This window comes from Hemitrygon akajei, chromosome 8 (genome assembly GCF_048418815.1).
Source record: "Hemitrygon akajei chromosome 8, sHemAka1.3, whole genome shotgun sequence".
Lineage (NCBI taxonomy): Eukaryota > Metazoa > Chordata > Chondrichthyes > Myliobatiformes > Dasyatidae > Hemitrygon > Hemitrygon akajei.
Window position 1 is genome coordinate 32855332 of NC_133131.1, and position 17584 is coordinate 32872915.

At 41.9% G+C, this 17584-nt stretch overlaps 1 protein-coding gene across 8 annotated transcripts in view; it reads left to right on the plus strand.

The window, feature by feature from the left end:
• auts2a (activator of transcription and developmental regulator AUTS2 a) overlaps positions 1-17584 on the plus strand; it is a 1126933-nt gene that overhangs the window by 1052627 nt on the left and 56722 nt on the right. For 6 of the 8 annotated variants that reach the window (XM_073053558.1, XM_073053563.1, XM_073053562.1 and 3 more), the window contains 3 exons: positions 12227-12983; positions 15595-15848; positions 17327-17562. In XM_073053558.1, the coding sequence (XP_072909659.1) occupies positions 12227-12983; positions 15595-15848; positions 17327-17562 (1247 nt within the window). The remainder of the gene's footprint in view (positions 1-12226; positions 12984-15594; positions 15849-17326; positions 17563-17584) is intronic. The other 2 variants (XM_073053560.1, XM_073053559.1) reach the window with 2 other exon arrangements.

Consider the following 17584-nt stretch of genomic DNA (forward strand, 5'->3'; position numbering starts at 1 on the left):
CGATCAAATGTTTTTCCTGGAACCTTGACTGAAGCACTTTTCACTAACTACTAGAGGTGGAGTCATGATTAATCACTGCTGGAGAAATCGTCGCTCCGTGATTTATCACAGTTTAGTTGTAACTTAGAATCCCACACTGTTTCCAATATATATCACATCTCTATTTCATTTTGATGGTAGCTGGCAGCACCCTGAATATTAGTAGCCAGAAAAAAATAGAATTCTTGCAGCAACCACAGTTCCAAGACTCTAGGGATCCCCTTAATGAATTTTCTTATGCCTGGGGTTAGCTGTACAGTTCATTGATTTAGTACTGTCCTTTTGGAAGCTTAAATCCTTATATCCTGAAGATAAACACTTGGGACTACCTTTTTGTTCAGAAGAAGATTGCTGACACTTGTCCCCTTATATGCCTTGATATGAGTTATTTGGTGCTACGGTTGGGAGTTGGCTGATGTGTGTGGTGAATAACACTGATTATACCAGTGACTGGATAAGGTAGAACTTGCAGCGTACAAGGAGGACAGGTTCTCTGGCGTTTTATTAGGTAAGTTGGTGGTTATCCTTGTCCTTCCATGATAACAGATTACTTGCTCTTGGACTGATGAGGAATGTTCTGCAGTGACAATGATTCAAAGAGGCAACTACTATTATTGAACCATCAAGGGCCTAGTCAAAATGCACCTTTACTTTGTACAAGGTACTTTTTAGATAGCCGGTGGCCTTTGTTACCAGTTTGCCACCTCAAAATTGTCCTTGTTTAACATTTCTATTAGAATCTATATGGTGCAATAAAATCCAGACAACCGAATCATATCTTCTTTTTCTTGTTAATATGGTGTTATATCAAATGGAATTCTCAAATGACTTTAAGGACTAAATATGCTACAATATGGGAGGGAAGAAATGGCCCAACCTTTGGTTTATAATTCTAGAGAGAGTATACAAATGAAAAACAGGCACTCAGCCCATTCTGTATATACTAGGCCTTTAGAAAACCATCCCATCTTGTTTGACTCAATGCTTTTCCCCGTATTCCTGAATCTTTATTTCTATTTCAAGATTTTTGTTTTCCCAATTCCTTTTGGAAAGTTACCAATAAATTCATTTTTATCATCCTGTTATTCCAAAGCTGAATAGTTCCTTCCATTAGCAAAACATTATGCTCCCATTGCATCTGATTCAATCCCCAGTCATCTTAAATTCATGCCATTTTATTGTCAACTTTTCAGCTCTTAGAAACAGTTCATTATTCTGTCTAAACCTCGCATGGTTATAAACACTTTTATCATATTTCCGCACCACCTTCTAACAGCAGCCTCACTTCTCCAGTTTGTAATTTTAATCTCAATCAAGTCACTTTCCTCTGATCCCTCTCCAAATCCTTCATATTCTTTTCGTGAATGGCATCCAGAATTAAACAAAAGTTCCTGTTGAAGCCAAATGAATGGTTTACATAGCCACAATATTCTGCTTTGTGAACTACAATAAATCTGAAATAAAAACAGGAAATACTGGGAACATTCAGTGACCAGGGAGGGTCACTAAAGAGAGAAGTTAAGTTAACAACCTACCAATCATTTTACACAACTCCAAAGAAAAAGTGTTCTGCAGAAGAAAGTTGGCTGAGTTCTTCCAGTGATTAGCTTGTCCAGGTTCTGGTATCTGCAGTCTCTTCTGTTCCAAAGTTGTTACTTTATTCCATGTTCCATCTCAAGAAGGAACACCCAAATTGCAAGGAGAAAAGCTTCAATCTGTGTGCAGAACCTCTTCAAAGAAGTGGAACAACTCTTAGCAATATCAGGTTCAGGTTAGCTTGAAGTAGAGATGGGACTTTTGGGACGATATTGAGAACCTTAAGTCTACCCATCAGGAGCACATAGAAACATTAAGGAAAGGGCAAAAGGCATGCATCACCCCCCGAATTGAGCACCTACCTGACCTCTTGGGCATCCCCATCCCATCAAGCAGAAGAGTCTCTGGTTCCCATATTGACCTCATCAGTCACCCCGGAGCTGATGTAACTAGAGTGGTGTGTAAGTCTTCATAAGAAGCAGCATGACTGTCAAACTACTTTCCTCATGACGTGATCTACAAAGCCCTACATCCTATTGACTTGCTAACCCGGCAAAAGGTCTGTCAGAGGTCTGTCCTTTGTCAAAGCAGTCTGATGACGAGATCACAGCACTTGGTTGTGGAGGAAGACATGGCACTAGGAAATGCAATTCAAATATGCTTCACTGCTGCACAAACAAGGCACTCTTGATTTACAATTGGTCATGATGGCTTGAGAGGAAACGGTTTGGAACAAGTCTTCTCATATGTGCGTTGGCCTTCAAAGCTGTGTTTGACTATAGTAAAGCTGAATATTGGCACAGAAAGGTGAAGGTCCAGAAGTCTGTCTGCTGTAGGCAAGGTCAGAACCAATATTTGTAGAAATCTGAGTTGAGACGTTGCCAGTGTCCTACTGAAGTACTTACTTGATGCAAAGTCTGGTTTAACAGCCACATCCTGAAGGGCAGTATTTAAACACGGGAGGTATTTTACACCACAGTGGAACAGACTTTTCATTCTTTAGCTTCCTGTTATGAAATGGAACACCTTGACTGTGTGGTCAACTGAAGATTTAATGTTGGAACCTCGTATTTGATCTAAAACTGAGCCAGGAATCTAAACATTTTATTTTAATCATTATTTATCTAATATTGAAAATGTAGCAGTCAGACCAGTTTATTTTTCTACCTGGAGTTTTAACTCCCCAGAGATGTTTTGGTCCAAGTCTACGCATATTACACTTTGCGTTCCAACTGGAAAAGCCAAAGGAGCTTTTCTGTGCTTTGCAATATCTGTCTAACCCAGTTTTGCTTTGTCAATTGCAGCTGTCACAAAGCTTTCTTACCCACCGTTGCTTGGAGAGTATCCATGCTTTTGTGTGGTGATTCACCGCACCTCTCACCTCCCGGTGTTTTCTTGAGCAACAAAAGGAAATGCCTGTGAAGGCGAAGGTTACTCCATGTGGGGTCAGCATGGTAGCATGGCAGTTAGCGCGATGCCATCACAGCACCGGCAATCACTGATCGGGGTCCAATTTCCACCGCTGCTTATCAGGACTTTTATTTGTTCTCCCCATGTGGGTTGCCTCTGGGCCCTTTGGTTTCCTCCCACACTCCAAAGACATGTGGTTAAGGTTAGTAAATTGAGGGCATGCTACGTCAGTGCTTCTCGCTGATTTAATTTGACACAAACAGTGCATTTCACTGTAAGTTTTGATGTACGGGTGACAAATAAAGCTCATCTAATCTTTAATCTTTGAAATCCCCACGCACATTTTAATGAACTGGTCTAGAGTTGTCTCATGACCTGGAAGATGAGGGTGTTCACGCCTTCTGTGGGCCAGGTTTAAAATGTCACTTCTCCAGCCCAGGAGGGGTTCAACTTTGTTTCTCATGAAGCATCTCATCTGAGTTGTTCTGACTCTAAAAGGGATAAAATGATAACTAGTTCAAGATTCAAGGTGTATTTATTATTAAAATATGCAGTGCACAACTCTGAGATTCATCTTCTCTGGACGGCCATGAAACAAAGAAAACCATGGAAGCCTTTCAAAGAACGACATTAACCCCCCCCCCCCATGTGGAAAAACAAAATTGCACAAACACCAACATGGACATCAAACCCCAGATGCCCCTTGTGTAAAAAGTACAATCAAATCATGCAAACAGCCACATCAACATCAAACCCCAAAACCTCCATGTGAAAAAAAACAGACAAATCATGCAAACAGAACAAGAACAAGAACGTCCAACCCCAGAACTCTCCCACACAAAAAAAATGGACAAAACGAGCAAACAGCAATAAGAACAAGAAGCTTCAATTAGGATATGGGCTGATACTAACCAATTGTGATGAATACTTTGGACAGGTAAGCACTAAATACCTTAGTTGATCTATCAGCTGAGATATTTCTATTTTCAGAGGCCTCTAAAGTATTACTGAGCATTTCTGTTGGATGAATACAGCAAGGGGAATAAGATTAATGAGCAAAGAAAGTGACTGATGTCTGTTTTCCCCCAGGTATATGCTTGATTTTAAGCATTGTTTGGCAGCACTAAATATTTCTTGGTCATGCATATCATGTGTCATGCAGAACACTGCTCCATCAATTGATTCTATAACGTATTTCCTAGTTTCTTCAAAATTGGAGTCAAAAAGAATGTTTTCCTTTGCTGCACTCATAGGTGTACTAGATACAATCGATCTCCTGGTTAGTGAGATGTTAGCACTCAAGGCATTGAATTTGTACGTCATGGGTACTGTCCTTTCGAAGCTGCATGGTCACGCCGTACTGGAAATGATCCCACACACACGGCCTTTGTTGCTGCCTAGCTGGAATTTTCTTTTGCGTAATATGCCACCCAGTTTTCAGTCTGCGTAAAAAAAAAATAATAATAATTCCTGCTCAGGGCAATGGTTGGTCCATGCAGCTTTAAAAATAATTAAAGGGAATATTGGTCATGAGTGTTGCTCACACTCCAAAGACTGTACATGCTCAAGGGCAGTACAGGGAGGTTGCTACACTATTGAAGATGTCTTTGTTTTGGGTGTGATGTTAAACTGAGATCCCAGCTGCTGTCTCAGTTGCACTTAAATATCACAAGTGGGAGTGTTCTCCCTGGTCTCTTGCCTGTATTTGCCACTCAAAGCATATCACTGAAAATAGAACGCGAGGTTTATGAGTGGTTTCTATGGTTACATTGCACACTCAATCTCTTATATTACAGCACTGTTTTAAAGAAAGGGGCTTTGAAACATCCTGAAGTCAGGAAAACATTGTGTAAATATAAGTTTGCCCTATGACCTCTCCAGTGAATTTGCTTGTCAGTTTGTGGGCTTGTCAATTAGTTTTTACTGAAGTCTCAGAGACTTAGTAAACTTGATTGGGAATATCTAAACAAAATCTTCTGGCATTAATGCTAGGTGACTTCAAGCCCTAACTTCATGGGTTAGATATGAACCCTATGCACCATTATACTATGTCACTTTGGATACAGAGCAATCTAGTTTCTCTTCAGCTAAGATAAATCTTTCACCGTTCCTCAAAATGTTCTCTCAAAACAGTAGTGAAGTTGTATGCTTGATCACATATTGTCAGCCAGTCACCACGAGTATTTGTACACATTGGTTATAGAAAGTGAGTCCAGTGACTGTCTGTTGACTGCACAGGCTAATGTTTATTTTTGGAGTTAACTACATTGGTTTATGTTGGCTAAGGCTCTGCTTGAACCTTTGTGGATTGAAGAATGTGAGGTATCTGTACTTTTAGTTTGAAGAGCCTGTGACGGAAAGCATGTAAACCATGTTTATATTGACAGACTGACTCATAAATACTGTGGTTTGATGGTAAAAATATTGCATATTAATAGGAGCTGGCACCATGAATCCAGTTAGCTTCTCAGCTTCACTGAATGCTGACTTGAGGAATACCATGTGGGAGGTTTTCCCCACTCACTAATCTTATTTGCCAGTTTCATGCCTTCCCTTCTGCCTCCAAGTGTTTTAAATCCTTATGCTTAATAAAGTGGAAGCATCCTCTGCTCTTTCAATAGCCATGATTAACACAAATATGAAAGACCATTTTATTGTTCGCTCTGTGAGTCCCTTGTTCACTCTTCCACTTCTACCGGTCACTCAGTTTCTCTCAGCACCTTCCATGCTACTGAGGGTGATGCAACATCTGCCCATCTACTCCTTTCTCATCATTCAGGGAACTAAACAGTTCTTTCTGGGGAAACAGCTGTTCACTTGCACTTTCTTCCCAATCAGTATTCACTGTGCACGATATAGCCTCTTCAACATTGGAGAAACCAATTGACTGCTTTGCAGAGTGCCTCAGTTCAGTCAACAAGGTTGACCTGAGCTTCAACTTATCTGATATTTTAATTGTCCATTCCATTCCCACTCTGGTCTATCTGCACAGTGTGGTAGTGATTTCAAGCAACCTAGATTCAATTCCGTGAGTAGCTTGTATGGTCTCCCCATGACCACGTGGGCTTCCTCGGGGTGCTCTGGTTTCCTCCCACAGTCCAAAGACATACCCCTTTTAGGTTAATTGGTTATCGTATATTGCCCCATGATTAGGCTAGTGTTAAATGTGGGGATTGCGGGGCAATGCAGATCAAAGGGCCAGAAAGGCCTATTCCGTGCTGTATAAATACATTTCATAAATAAGTAAATTTTCCATGCCATCCTACACTGCTCTAGAAATGCTCAGTGTAACCCAAGGAGCACTTAAGCTTTCAGCTGAACACCTTCTAGTCTTTCAGTTGAACCATCTCCAGAGATGTGGCTTGACTTCTATATTTCACTTTGTTTGCTCATTTCTCTGTTGCCAATTTTTGAAATATATTATTACCTTGATAAATCTGCACTCTGTCACAGACATTGCCTCACCTTATTTCAGCCACTTCCTGTAACCTTAAAAGTTATTCCTTTCTCACCTTTCCCGTTTTAATGAAAAGCCACTGATCTGAAACACCAACTTTGCTTCTTGCTCTGCCAAGTTGCTGTTTACTGGGTCATATTTCTGACATTTGCCATTTTTCACTTCATATATATCACCGGCAGTGCTGCTGTTAGGAGCCTCGCTCGGGCCTCGGCTTTACCCACTGTTGTGAGCTGTATGGTTCAGGTCTGTTGAGATTTCCTGGTCTGCCTAACATCAGCCAATGCAGGCAGCCTCTGCACATTGCCCTGTTAGCTCTCTGCACATCAAACCTTGCAGCTATGAGATCACCAACCCTTTGCTGTGGCATATCAACAGAGACAATAGACAATAGGTGCAGGAGTAGGCCCTTTGGCCCTTCAAGCCAGCACCGCCATTCAATGTGATCATGGCTGATCATCCACAATCAGTACCCCGTTCCTGCCTTCTCCCCATATCCTTTGACTCCGCTATCTTTAAGAGCTCTATCTAACTCTTTCTTGAAAGCATCCAGAGAATTGGCCTACACTGCCTTCTGAGGCAGAGCATTCCATAGATCCACAACTCTCTGGGTGAAAAAGTTTTTCCTGAACTCCATTGTAAATGGCCTACCCCTTATTCTTAAACTGTGGCCTCTGGTTCTGGACTCCCCCATCATTGGGAACATGTTTCCTGCTTCTAGCGTGTCCAATCCCTTAATAATCTTATATGTTTCAATCAGATCCCCTCTCATCCTTCTAAATTCCAGTGTACACAAGCCCAGTCACTCCAATCTTTCAACATATGACAGTCCTGCCATCCTGGGAATCAACCTCGTGGGCATTGGTTTGCATCAGGTTCCTGGTACAACAGCAGACAATATGAGGAAATATATATATTTTTTAAGTTAAAAGGCATGTGTACCTGACACCAATGCCAAGCTCAGTATGATGAATTAGTACCCTGTGGGGTGGCACTAAAGAGGGGTGCCAATGTAATTCATTACAGTTTTAAGGTGCAGAGTTTTCGACTCTTTCCCTTATCATTTCTACACTGCAGTTTTTCATATGTGGAGGGATTTGCAAGAACAGCCTGGAAAGTGGAGCTCTCAATGATAATTTTTGCATTTCATCTATGCACATGTTTTGAAGCGTCTGTCTGGATACTCTTAACAAGTTCTACCCGTTGCACTAAGAAGGTTCAAAGGAATGTGAGAGTGATGGATGCCTGGAATTCACTGCCTGCTATGGTGATCGAGGCAAATACAGTGGAGGCTTTTAAGGGGCATTTAGATTGGCACATGTATGTGAGGAAGATGGAGGGGTATGGACATTATATAGGTAGGAGGGATTTGTATTTAGGGTTTTTTTAACTTCATGGCTGGTTTGGCACAACATTATGGGTGGACATGCCGGTTCCTGTGTCACGTTCTAGTCCCATACAATGGGGCTATTCCCTTTCACAATCCATCCTTGTGCTGGCGGTGCCACTTACCCATTCCTGCAGGCTGTAAGCCTGTCAAGTGCACAATTAGCCAAAGTTGGATCAAAGTTCAACACGGAATACATCAAGTAGAAAGTAGATCATGTGTGACTTAGAGACTGTCTCCTGGGACATTGCTTTCATGTTTTATAAATCCTGCCCTGCCATCACTAGGCATTTCTTTGGATTATAAATCTCTTTGTCAGCAGTCACGAACATTGTTATTTTTGGTGCACGGATGCCTTGATCTATGTCCTCATGCTGACCCTGGCCACTTTACTCAGGACCACCAATAACAGAGCGAAGTTGACCCTCTCCATGGGTCAAGAGTGGCTGCCAAGGAGGAATTTCTTTTATCATACTTCCCAGAATGCAGCTGGGCAAATGAGACCATGGCTTGGTACATCTGCCACCTAATAACATGAAAATCCTATTCAATGCTTCTTAAAGGACAAAGAAACACAATAAGGTCCCCTTAAGCAAGATTGCCCAATTTCTTAGGCAAACACGAGGAAATCTGCAGATGCTGGAAATTCAAGCAACACACACAAAATGCTGGTGGAACACAGCAGGCCAGGCAGTATCTATAGGGAGAAGCGCTGTCGACGTTTCGGGACGAAGGGCTTCTCCCTATAGATGCTGCCTGGTCGGCTGTGTTCCACCAGCATTTTGTGTGTGTTGCCCAATTTCTTGACTTCTTCTTGGTGACCCCCTTTCCTCCTCTCCAGTTTCAAGTTATAGCAAGCACAGAGACCTGTTAGCTCCTCAGAAGTCTTAATTATTAGATAAATATACATCTACGCACTCTAATCCCACATTCCTCTGCCATAGAAAGAGATTGTCCCTTATGCTTGGACAGCATCCCAATGAATAGACACAGCCTCCTAGTGGAGAAAAGCGTCATTTGTCTGATGGAATTAAATGTGATATCGTGCACTGCAGCAACTCTGCCACTTATTAATTCACATTGTTGTTTTCCCTGTAGCCCAAGCTGTTTAGACAGCTGCAAACTTTGATTTGCTCCGCTGCGTAATGTGCCATTAACCAACCAAAGGGGCACTTTATTGAGAATGAAAGTAAAGGCCTTCTTAACATAAGGCTAATTTGCATATTTTGCTTTCAGAGTCAGAAAGCTGACAAATTGATTCTTTGGGGATATTAAATGTGCATTATATTTATTCAAATGAACCCTTTTGGGATACTAAATACGCATTACATGTCATTTTCAAACCCTTGAGGCCTAATTAAGTTGAACATACGATGCATTACTTCATAATTTTAGAATAACTGGTTTTAAAAGTTTGTCACTCTAGCTTAGGGGTAGCACAAATTGCAAATAGGATAGCTTTAGTGTTGTATTTAACAGGTCTGTCACTACCAATTGTTCATGTAGTTCTGTTTCATCAATACAGAAAACGTACTTGAAGTAAGGTCTTGATATACACTTGGTGGCCACTTTATTAGGTACACCAGTACACCATGTTAATGTAAATATCTGATCAGCCAATCAAGTGGAAGCAACTCAGTACATGAAAGCATGTAAACATGGTCAAAAGGTTCAGTTCTTCCCATGTTCCTATGCCATAGGAAGGGATTGTCCCTTATGCTTGGACATCAGAATGGGGATGAAATGTGATCTAAGTGATTTTGACCTTGGAATGATTGTTGATGCCAGACAGGGTAGTTTGAGTATCTCAGAAACTGCTGATCTCCTGGGATTTTCATGCACACAGACTCTTAAATTCTCAGAGAGTCGTGCATTAAACAGAAATCATCCAGTGAGTGGCAGTTCTTTGGCCAAACATGCCTTGTTAATGAGAGAAGTCAGAGGAGAGTGGTTCAAGCTGACAGGAAGGTGACAGTAACTCAAATAACCATGCGTTTCAACGATGGTGTGCAGAAAAAACATCTCTGAATGGACAACACATTAGATCTTGAAATGGATGGGCTTCAGCAGGTGAAAACCATGAACATTCATTCAGTGGCCAGTTTATTAGGAACAGGGGGTACATAATAAAGTGGCCACTGAGTGTATGTAGTCAGAATACTAGCAGTGACTGCCATTTGCAAATCTACATTACTCATGTTGACATTGCCCATTTGTGACACATGAATTCTTATTCTTTAATCTCTGGAAGAACAGACTCTCCAGTCAGGAAAGTTTCAAGAATTTTCCCTAAGTTTTCCAACTTAAAGTTCCTAGTCCATGGTGTTGAACAAGGAATTCATGCAGGAAATTCCGTGAATAGAAACAAATCTCTCAATCTGCAGCCTACTTTATTGAATCAGTAATTGGAGAATTAATCCTAAGGTTAGCAAAATGATCTGCAGTGCAAATCTCAGAATACAACCCACGTGTGACCATTTCTTGGAACTTAGTCAACTTTTGCAAAGCAGGAAACATTGAAGTGTAAGAAGAAAAAAATGTAATTCTAAGGGTAAATGCTGAAGGCAATCTTACTGACTGGGATTGTTCTGAAAGATAACAATGTGAGCTGTTAAGATATTCCTTCAATGGGAATGTAGAGCTTAGACCAGTTCATGAGATTCCCTTAGTGGTCCACCACCGCATGGGTAACGCGCGGCTGCCCAGCACCTGCCCGTCTCACCTGCCAGCAGTGGGGGATCTTCTATGAATGCTTTTCTTGTGTGAAGGTTGGCATGTGTAAGGCACCCTAAAGCTTTTCCCTCACTCATATTTTGTAATGACAGTTTTCAGGAAGTTGTCACATATGTCACTAAGTTTCACAAGTCTGCTGATAGACATAACTTTATTTCTTTTTGACTTTTCCATTTTCTGTTGATATTTTAACCATGCTCTATTTTTAAAAAATTCTTTCCCCCTCATTAAGGCATTAATCTTCTTGTGGGTCTGATCCTACAGATTATAAATTAAGACTTGGAGATCAATTTTTGTATGGTTTAACTGCTGTCTGCTTGAGAGCCATTGAACCATAGGTAAAGTGCCACTTAGTTTTGAACAATATTCCTCCTAAAGTCATGAATATTCATACCAATACTGTCTTAAACTTAGCATAGATGAAACATTTATAATGATGATTTAACCAATCCTAATGTATAATTTGGTTGCCAGATTGGTCAGTCCAATAGTCTGGAATAATGTAAAATAAACTTGTAAAATTTATTGCCATCCTCTGGTATTAACTGGGGCAGCATGGTACCGATTAGCACGAGGCTTTGCAGTGCCAGCAGTGCAGATACATTTCACGTTGCTGCCTGTGAGGAGTTTGTACGTTCTCCCCGTGACCACGAGTGTTTCCTTTAGGTGCTCTGGTTTCCTCCCATGAGTCCAAAGCTATTCTGTTTGATAGGTCAATTGGTCATTGTAAATTGTCTCATGATCATACTAAGATTAAATTGGGGGATTGCTGAGTGGTGTGTCTCGAAGGACCAAAAGTGCCTAATCTGCACTGTATCCCAATAAACATATATAAATAATGCTAAAGGATATACTGAATGCTGTTCTTTATTTTGGGACTATATGCTTTCAATTTTCACTGGCTAGTGCCATGACAAGGATTGGCTAGTGATATCTGCAACCATGCAACCTAACTTTGTAGGCAGCTTTGTGGTGTCTGTTTGACACATTTCAACCAGAAAAAGGCAGCGAATATGTAATTTTGTTAGGATGGACTTTTGGTCATTGGCCTTGAGTGCTTGGCCAATGATAGGGAGATTCTCACAAGTAATAAGCTTTTATCTGTGATCGTGAAGGTGGAAGCTGTACATCCTCTTTACTTGCATTGAGCATGTGACCCAACTTTCACGCCTGTCAGGAGTGAAAAGCACAGGCTTGAATAGGTGGCTAACTGGTTGCTCCAGACGTGTGTGGTTAACTTGACTAAGGTAAGAGGGGCTTTTCTGATGTGCTTGTCACCATCCAGGTTCATTGTGTTGGTGGCATTTTGTTCAAGGCCAAGCCCTCCTTTTTGGCTTCAGCTACTTCAGCTCAGTGGATTGGAGATTGATTGTTGTTTTGAACCCTGGGAACACTGTGACCAGTGAGAGTGGTGCAGAGGAGAGAGAATATATCTTTGTTATGCTTTCCTTGAGAACAAAAGGACTACTTTCATAGATTTAACCGATCATTCTATTTACTGATTTTAAAAATGTTGCAGTATAGTTCTGAAATACTGTAAGAGCGAGTTGCAACCAAAATGGGTTGTACCAGTACGTATACACATTGATTCATCAGATTTCTACTGTAAAGACTTAATTGAAAAGATCATCTCTATTTTTTTTCTCTTTCTGTTCTCTCTGCAGTTACTGACTTCAGTGTCAGTGCACTAACAACAAATGACACCCGAGAAGCAAGAGGACCAAATGTCCCCAAGATATCAGGGTTAGAACGAAGTCAGGAGAAAAGCCAGGAAGGTTCCAAAGACCAGCTGCTTGTGCTTGCTGTGGCAAAGGAGCCTGCTCCCCAGGCTCAGAACCCACCTCAACCCCCGTCCCAGTCCCTATCTCAAACCCAAACCCAATTTCCGTCCCAGCCCCAGTCCCAGGCCCAGTCCCAGTCCCAGTCCCAATCCCAAATAAAGCTGTGCTCTCCACTTCCTGTGCAGAACCAGCTTACACAAATTCCACCTCATTCACAGCCAAAGGCTCCACCACCATCCCAGGCTCAAGCCACAACTCAGTCACAACCCCTCCCTCCGTCCCAGCCTGTGCCTCCTTCCCAGCCTCTCCTTCCTTCTCAGCCCATTCTTCCTTCCCAGCCCCTCCTTCCCTCCCAGCCCCTCCTTCCCTCCCAGCCTCTCCTTCCAGCCCAATCTGTTCCAGTTCCTCAAACTCAGCCCCAGCCCCAGCCGCAGCCCCAGTCCGTATCTCAGCCAGCCAATCAAGTTCAGCCTCAAACTCCCCAGCAGCAGCCCCAAACACCCCAGCATCAGCCTCACCCTCAGGCACCATCTCCTGCTCAGCCAGTCCCGCAAACTCAGCTTCCATCTCGGCCAACATCGCGTAGCCTCCCACAATCTCTCTCTGTCTACAGCAGCAGTCTAAGCCTGAACAGCATAAGGTAAGAACTTGGAAATGTTTTTACCATTTTGTATATGTTTTTGTTTTGTCCTCTTTTCCATGATCTCAAATGCAGCAAGTTGGGAAAGACAGTTAAGGATGTATACGCTGGTGTAGTCAACGGTAGGACACAACATAGTTCTGACTACCACAATGCAGGGAAGATATATTTATACTTGATACAGATGCGAGAAAAGGGGCTGAGAATGATAGTAATGAGGTGAAGCTGGCATTTAAAGTTGGCTTTAAGGGAGATTTTATTAAAGTGCATGGCAAGATAATGGCCTATTATCTCTTGGATAGTAACAATTGGGGTACACAGCGGATATAAATTAAGTAGTGGGTGCAATAGAAAGAAAGTAAGAAGAACTCTTTCCACCCAAAGGTTGTTAGTCCTTGGAATATAAGAAGTAGCTCCAGCAGAATATTTCATTGAATTTAAAAAAATACTTGGATGAGAATTTGAAGTGCCCCAGTTTGCAAGCCCTTTCTGGTTAGAATGAATACAATGCGGCAAAGGGCATCAAAAGAAACTATTTGCTCTACGTACACCATTTTGCCACCTTAAGTATCAGTCGTAATTTCGTAATTTGACTTCTCTGCTTGTTGAAACTAAACTTGATGGGCAATACTTGATCACCTTGACTCGCCAGTTTTAGACCCCTCAAATTCCTGAAGTGTAATTTCAAGAGAGCAGCCTCCATACGAGGCCAGCTGCTGTTAGCTAGTACTGAGAAGCTTCATCACCAAACCTGATCCAAACATCCACATACCTTTTGGAAAGTCTCTGCGACAGAAATCAGGAGTTGGGAAATCTGGCTGAAGAAGACAGTGTGAATTTGACCTTGCTTTCCTCTTGAATCTCCATTTGGTACCGTTCTCTTTAGGCTATATCCACATAGCGACTCCCCCTGAAATGCAATGTTGCACTAATGAATTTACTTCTGATTTCAGGAATTGTTTAACAATGCATAAACTTGTGTTGGTGGGAAAGGGTACTCACCCATGACAGGAATTAAAGTGGTGCAGGATCAATAAATCATAAATAAGACCATAAGACATAGGAGCAGAATTAGGCCATGCAACCCATCGAGTGTGGTCTTCCATTTGATCATAGCTGATCCCTTCCCTTGCCGCACCATTCTCCTGTCTCCTCCTTTCACACCCTGACTTAACGATCCATCAACCTCTGCCTTAAATACACCCAATGACCTGGCCTCCATAGCTGCCAATGGCAACAGATTCCACAGATTCCCCACCTTCTGGCTAAAGAAATTCCTCCTTACCTGTTTGAAATGGACATCTCACTATTCTGAGGCTGTGCTTTCTGTTCCTAGATTCACCCACCATAGGAAACATCCTCTCCACATCCATTCTATCAAGGCCTTTCAACACTCAATAAGTTTCAGTGAGATCCCCCTCCACTCATTCTTCTAAATTCTACCGAGTACAGGCCCAGAGCTATCAAACACTCCTCATATGATAAGCCTTTTGTTATTGCAGTCATTCTTGTGAACCACCTTTGAACCTTCTCCAATGTCAATGCATTCATTTTTAGGTAAGGGGCCCAAAACTGCTCACAGTACTCCAAGTGACACCTCACCAGTACCTTATAAAGCCACAGTATTACATTTTTGTTTTTATATTCTGGTCCTCTTGAAATGAATGCTAACATTGCATTTGCCTTCCTCCCCACTGACTCAAGTTAACCTTTATTCCCCTTGTTCCTCAGATTTTTAAATCTTATCCCCATTTAGAAGCCTTTAGTCCTTCTATCAAAGTGCATGGACAAAGGCTTCCTGGCACTGTGTTCCATCTACCACTTCTTTGCCCATCCTCCTAATCTGTCTAGGTCCTTCAGCAGACTCCCCGCTTTCTCAACACCGTGTGCCTCTCCAGTTGTCTTCGTATCATCCTCAAACTTGGCCACAAAGCCATCAATTCCATCGTCCAAATCACTGACATATAACCTAAAAAGAATTAGTCCCAAAACCAGCCCTTGTGGAACACTACTAGTCACAAGCAGCCAATGAGAAAAGGTTCCCTTTATTCTCTTTCTCTGCCTCCTGCCCATCAACCAATCCTCTATTCATGCTGGTATCTTTCCTGTAATTCCATGGACACTTATTTTACCAAGCAGCCTCATGTGCAGCGCCTTGTCAAAAGTCTTCTGAAAACCCAAGTAAACAACATCCACTGATTCTCTTTTGTCTATCCTGCTTGTTATTTCTTCAAGGAATTCCAATTGGTTTGTCAAGCAGGATTTTCCCTTGAGAAAGTCCTGGTCACTTTGGCTTATTTCATGTTCTTCCAAGTACCCCAAAACTTCATCCTTAACAATCAACTCCAACACCTTCCCAACCACTGAGGTCAGGCTAACTAGCCTATAATTTCCTTTCTTCTGCCTCGCTCCCTTCTTGAAGAGTGGAGCGACATTTGCAATTTTCTAGTCCTCCTGAACCATGCCAGAATCTAGTGATTCTTGAAAGATTATTTCCAATGCCTTATAGATCTTTTCAGAGTACCAATGTTGCCCATGCCAATTTTGAGTGGAAATTGACTCTGATTCTTGTTTATGGATGTTATTTGTTTCTATCCCTTTCTTTTCTCAGCAGCAGCAGAAGTAGCACTCCAGTCAAGCCTCAAGCCCCTCCAGCGCACATCTCCCATCATCCTTCTACTCCAAGTTTTTCCTTGCCGCTGGGGGCCCACAATACTTCACATACCTTCACGCCTAGTCTGCAGCCTGCAAACCACTCGCATCACCCCACCATGTTTGCCCCACACACAGCTCTACCACCTCCTCCTCCACTGACGTCAAGTGCACTTCAAGTTCCTGGACACCCTGCTGGAGCCGGATATTCTGGTGAGTGACGTTCCATCCAGCAGTCCAAGTTCAATAACGCTGATGTTTGAAAGCTGGAATATTACTCACTGTTTCTCTCTCTTTTTCATTCAAATTCTTTTCAGTAAAATCCCAGACAAAGGAATAGAGAAGTGATAACCAATTGTTCTAAGTATTGGGTAGCTCAAGAATAGAAACAGCAAAGTCTTATCCTTACTGTTTTAATTTACCAAATGTTAAGAACACAAGTTGTTTGTTTTGATGAATTATTGACATCCTTAAGTATTTGGGGGATCTTCAGCTTGTTGACAGTTCCTCGGTATCTAGGACTCATAATTTTTCAGATAATTGGTTATTTTGCCAACTATTAGCTTTCAATTTTTTCTCCAGAAAAAAAGACCTCTTCTGCCAAGCAACAGATTTGCCATTCTTTAATTTAAGTTAAATGTCTTCCAATGTCGCCAGACTAACAAACACTGAAGAGAATTCAATGCCAGTTATATGCAAAGATGTTCATATATTGATGCTGTAAAATTCTGATGGGAAATTAGCGGTTAATATTACCCTAATGTAACATAAACAACTGAGCTGTTCTTTCATAAAGACAGACAGTTGAAAATACTTGCTTTGCACTCTTTGTGTGAGTGAAGCATTAACCAAGCCTTTAAAGAAATATCATCATGTCAATTAACAGCATCTGTATCTGAAGTGTCACTCAAAGCTCAGAACCTTCAATTTTGAAGCTGGAGTTTCCCAGAATATTCCATACCATCACCACGATATCACAACCAATTGTCAGATTGATGATAATCTTTTCTTAACTTTGTGACCAGAAATGCTTCATGTTCTCAGCAGGTTAAAGGAGATCCTGAAAGGCACTTTGCTCCTTTAACTTGGTTGCTGGGCCACCGAGATTCACCAGGTTTCTTTTTGCAGAGACCTACAAAAGGAGAACCAGCAGCACGTGGAGAAAGATAATAAATCTTGAGTTTTCACCCTTATACCCACTATTGTACAGTTGCCAGAATGGATGGCATTTCATTGCTGCAGTATTTCAGCAGAATTTCAGTTGACCAGGCTGAACTGCTTTGTTATGTTATGAAGCAGTTTCTGCCAACGTTCATTAGATTGACGGAGAGCTATTGAGTGTTTTCACAGCAATCCATAAACCGAAGTGCTGTAACCAGTTCCAAAAGTGCAGTGTATTCCTTACTAAACTGCAAAATGCTGTTTTATACTACCAACCTGCATTCAAATATTTTGCTGATTGTTAACTTAAGTATGCCCAGCAAACATCAACCCATATGTTTTTGAGCTGGTGGCTCCACTGGAGTATTATTCCTTTGTTAGGCATATTTTGCTTTGAGCAAATGAAAGTGTTTGGAGCACTATGCAAAGTGCAGTTTGTAATATCCAATGAAGCTAAGTGTATTGTAGCTATTGTACTGTTTGATTTGATCAGGGCATGGCTCTTCACAATGTATGTCTGTCTCCCACAGAGCAAGAGCTTCTGCGACAAGAGCTGAACACTAGATTCTTGGCCTCGCAGAGCGCGGACCGAGGGGCCTCGCTGGGACCCCCACCTTACATGCGGGCGGAGTTTCACCAGCATCAGCACCAGCATACCCATCAGCACACTCACCAGCACACGTTTGCGCCATTTCCGCACACCATCCCGCCAACGGCCATCATGCCAACACCTGCACCGCCCATGGTGCGTACCCAAGGCAGAAATGTGAGGATAAGTAGAGCACAAC